Source organism: Myotis brandtii, unplaced genomic scaffold, assembly GCF_000412655.1.
Source record: "Myotis brandtii unplaced genomic scaffold, ASM41265v1 scaffold208, whole genome shotgun sequence".
Taxonomy (NCBI): domain Eukaryota; kingdom Metazoa; phylum Chordata; class Mammalia; order Chiroptera; family Vespertilionidae; genus Myotis; species Myotis brandtii.
This window is the reverse complement of record NW_005357764.1, coordinates 1,869,657-1,874,289: the sequence shown is the minus strand read 5'-3', so window position 1 is coordinate 1,874,289 and position 4,633 is coordinate 1,869,657. Positions and strand designations below refer to the sequence as shown.

Genomic DNA, 4,633 nt, shown 5'->3' with positions numbered 1-4,633 from the left:
AGCTGGTATCTGGTTTGTTTGCGTTCTATAATCGAAACAATGTATAACTCCAGCTCTGAGATCCCGGCCGGCTGAAAGCTGGTTTCTGGGGTTTTGTTTAGCTTCTATATTTGTTACAATGTTTCAAACTGCCAGCTCAGAGGCCGGCAAGGCAGGCGGGGAACGTTGGAGTCCTCCTTCACTGAAGCAAGCAAGCCTCATGTTCGCTTCCAGCTGCCTGGCTGCTGGCCGCCATCTTGGCTGGCAGTTAATTTGCATATCGCCCTGATTAGCCAATGGGAAGGGTAGCGGTCGTATGCTAATTACCATGTTTCTCTTTTATTAGATAGGATTAGTCTCTTATTTCCTATATGAACCAAACCTACTTTTTTTGTGCGTTTTTTTGTTGTTAATCCTAACCTGAGGATATTTCTTCCATTGAATTTTGAGAGAGAGACATCGATATGAGAGACACATTGACTGACTCTCATACGCATTCAGCCAGGGCAGGGGATGGAACCTGCAACCCAGGCATGTGCCCTTGACTGGAAATTGAATCCTTTGGTGGGCCAGCTGACGTTCTAACAGTGAACAACACTGGCCAGGGTGTATTTTGAATTCTTTTAGATATATACCCAGAAGTGGTATTGTTGAATCATATGAAAATTCTTTTTATTAATTGTTTTCAGGAATCTTTATACTTTTATTCCAGTGGCTTCAACAGTGCTCAAGGGTTCCCATCTCTCCACATCCTTGCCAACAGTTGTTATTTTATTTTTGTAACAGGTGTAAGGTGATAATCGCATTTTGGTTTTGATTTACAGTTCCTGATGATTAGTAATGCTGAGCATTTTTCATAATGCTTTTGGGTTATTTGTACATCTTCTTTGAAGAAACATCTATTCGCCCAGCCAGTGTGGCTCAGTGGTTGAGCATTGACCTATGAGCCATGAGATTACAGCTTGATTCCTGGTCAGGACACATGCTCGGGTTGCGAGCTCCATCCCCAGTAGGGCGCATGCAGGAGGCAGCCTACTGATGTTTCTCTCTCATCATTGATGTTTCTATCCCTCTCGCCTTCTCCCTTCCTCTCTGAAATAAGTAAAGACATTTAAAAAAAGCAAACAAATATAAAAATGGGCAAAGAACTCAAGTAGATGTTTCTTTTCTTTTTTTCCCCCAAATATATTTTTATTCTTCAACTAGAGGCCCAATGCACAAAATTCATGCAAGAGTAGGCCTTCCTTCCCCCTACTGCCAGCACCAGCTTCCCTCTGGCACCAGGGACTCGGGCTTCCCTCCGGCCACCAGCAGGCACCCGGGACCTGGGCTTCCCTCGCAGCGCAGGCTTTGTCCGGAAGGTTGTCTGGTCTAATTAGCATATTACGCTTTTATTATTATAGCTAGATGATGAGAGAAACATCAGTTGGCTGCTTTCTGCACGCCCCTTACTGGGAATCGATAATTTGGCTATACATGTAAGGGTTTATTTCTGGTTTCTCTATTCTGTTCCATTGATTTCTGTGTCTGATCTTGATGGTAAGCTCATATTGCTTTGATTACTGTAGCTTTTATAAGATGTTTTGAAAACAGAATGTGTGAAGCTTCCATTGTTATTCTTCATTATCAAGATTATTTTGGTTATTCAGGATCCTTTGAGATTACGTGTTAATTTTAGGGTGGATTTTTTTCTATTTCTGTAAAAAATGCCATTGGAATTTTGATAAGGATAGCAGTGACTTTAAAGATTGATTTTGGGTAGTATGGGCGTATTGCTGCTATGAAGTCTTCCAGTCCATGAACATAGGATGTCTTTCCATTTATTTGTGTCTTTAATTTCAGCAATGTTTTGTAGTTTTCAAAGTGTTGAATTTTGTAAAGCCTTTTCTGCATCAGTTGAGATGATCATGTGACTTTCTTCATTCTGTTAATATGTTGTATTACATCTATTCATTTTTGTATATTGAATTGTCTTTCCATCCAGGGATGAATCCTACTTGGTCATGGTGTATAATCCATTTGTTTATTTATTTAAAATATTTTCTTACTGATTTTTTTAGAGAGAGAGGAAGGGAGAGGGAGAGAGAAAAACATTGATGTGAGAGCGAAACACCTCCTGTACCCCCCACCAGGAATTCAGACCGCAACCTAGGCATGTGCGCTGACCTGGAATCAACCGGCAACCCAACCTCCTGGTGCACAGGATGACACCCACCCAACTGAGCCACATAGGCCAGGCCAAAATCCTTTCAGTGTGCTGCTGTTGGATTCAGTTTGCTAGTATTTGTTAAAGATTTTTTGCATCAATGTTTTTAAGGGATAAGACTTTTTTCCTTCTTTTCTTGTAGTTAATTAAGCTAAAAGATTGTCAGTTTTTTCTTTAGAGAAAAAGATCTGTTTTGTTGATACTTTTTTTATTCTCTATTTTGTTTATTTTTACTCTAATATTTATAACTTCCTTCCTTTTGCTAACACTGGATTTAGTTCTTTTTCTCATTCTTAGGGGTATAAAATTAGATTGTTTATTTGGTATCTTTCTTTTTTCTTAATGTAGGCACTTTCTGCTATGTACTTTCCTCTTAGTATTTCTTTGCTGCATCCTATAAATTTTGGCATATTGTGTTTTTATTTTCATTTGTCTCAAGATATTTTTAAATTTTTAATGGAATTTCTTCTCAGACCCATTGGATGTTTAAGAGTGCATTGTTTTCCACATGCCTTAATTTTCCAGTTTTCCAACTGCCATTGATTTCTAGTTTCATTCCATTGTGATTGGAAAAGATGCTTGGTATGATTTCAATCTTCTGAAATTGTTTAGTGGTCTATTATATGATCTCTCTTGGACAATGTTTTATGTGTACTTGAGAAGAATGTGTGTTCTATCTATGTCTGTTAATTTCAGGTGGTCTCTAATGATGCTCAAGTTCTCTGTTTTCATATTAATCTTCTGTTTGATAATTCTATTAATTACTGAGAGCCTGGTAGTATACTATACTGTTATTTTCCTGTCTATTTCTCCTGTCAGTTCTATCAGTGTTTGCTTCATATATTTTGGTGCTCTGGTGTTCTGTACATATATATTTATAATTATTTCATAAAATATGTTTAAAACTTTATTTTCCTAGTGAATTGACTTTTTTATCATTATATAATGATCCTATTTATGTCTAGTTATAGTTTTGAGTCAGGTTTATTTTGCCTAGGTCGGGTCACCTCTGCTCTCATTTGTGTATATCTTTTTTTATCCTTTCATCTTCAGTCTATGTGTGTTTATATCTAAGATGATAAATCTTGTAGAGAGGATATAGTTGCATTGTATTTTTTAATCCAGATTTTCAAATTAAATAAGTTTTACATTTAAAAAATGTATCTTTTTTTTCATTTCAGAGAGGAAGGAAGAGGGAGAGAGAGATAGAAACATCAATGATGAGAGAGAATCATTGATCGGCTGCCTCCTGCATGCATCCCAGTGGGGATTGAGCCCACAACCCCGGCATATGCCCTTGACTGGAATTGAACCTGGATCCCTCAGTATGCAGGTCAATGCTCTATCCACTGAGCCAAACTGGCTAGGGCAAGTTTTACATTTTTGATTTACAGTTGACATTTAATATTACATTAGTTTCAAGTTTATAGCATACTGGTTAGACATTTATATAACTTACTAGAGGCCCAGTGCACGAAATTCGTACACTGGTAGGGTCCCTAGAGGCTAGCGGCTGCCGGCTTGGTACTCCCTCTCTTCTCCCGGCCAACTGCTACTGCCGTCGGCTGGGGCCTCCCTCCAGGCCCCGCCCCCTGGTCGAACTCCCGGACAACTCCCGGTTGAGGGGACAATTTGCATACTATGCTTTTATTATATAGGATGAGGTGTTCCCTCGGGTAAGTCTACTACCCACCCCCCCCGCACCATACGTAGTTCTTACATTATTAACTAGAGGCCTGGTGCATGGATTCGTGCACCGGTGGGGTCCCTCGCCCTGGCCTATGGGGATCGGGCTGAAACTGGCTCTCCGACATCCCCCGAGGGGTCCTGGATTACAAGAGGGCGGTTCTTGGGTGATGCACCCCAGTATCGGGCTCCCTCTTCTCTGGTTCCAGGTGTGTCACCCGAGAACCACAGCTGCCGTCACCGCAGCTCGGCAGCTCCTATGTTGAGTGCCTGCCCCTGGTGGTCAGTACACATCATAGCTTATGATCATAGTGTCTGCCCCCTGGTGGTCATTGCACGTCATAGCTACTGGTTGGACGGTCACTTAGGCTTTTATATATATACTAGAGGCCCGGTGCACAAAAATTTGTGCACTTGGGGGGCGGGGGAGGGGGGGGTCCCCCAGCCCGACCTGTGCCCTCTTGCAGTCTGGGACCCCTCGGCAGATAACGACCTGCTGGCTTAGGCCTGCTTCCGGGTGGCAGAGGGCAGGCCCAATTCCTAAGTGCAGCCCCTGGTCAGGCTCAGAGCAGGGCCGATTGGGGAGTTGGGGCGCCGCCCCGTCATGCACAGAGCAGGGCGGATCGGGAGGTTGCAATGCCACCCTCAGTCACGCTCAGGGTAGGGCCGACTGGGGGGTTGGGGCACTGCCCCCTGTCACACTCAAGGCAGGGTCGATGGGGAGGTTGCAGCGCCACCCCCTGTCACGCACAGAGCAGGGCC

General features: G+C 42.6%; 1 protein-coding gene across 3 annotated transcripts in view; it reads left to right on the top strand.

Moving 5' to 3' along the window:
- Positions 1-4,633, top strand: part of NSD1 (nuclear receptor binding SET domain protein 1) — a 133,510-nt gene that overhangs the window by 51,164 nt on the left and 77,713 nt on the right. Inside the window, exon 1 of one of the 3 annotated variants that reach the window (XM_014539065.1) lies at positions 2,746-2,767. The exons of the other annotated variants lie outside the window; for them this stretch is intronic. Coding sequence (XP_014394551.1) covers positions 2,761-2,767 — 7 coding nt within the window. The 5' untranslated portion in view covers positions 2,746-2,760. Of the gene's footprint in view, positions 1-2,745; positions 2,768-4,633 lie in introns of those variants that run through there. 3 annotated transcript variants of the gene reach the window in all.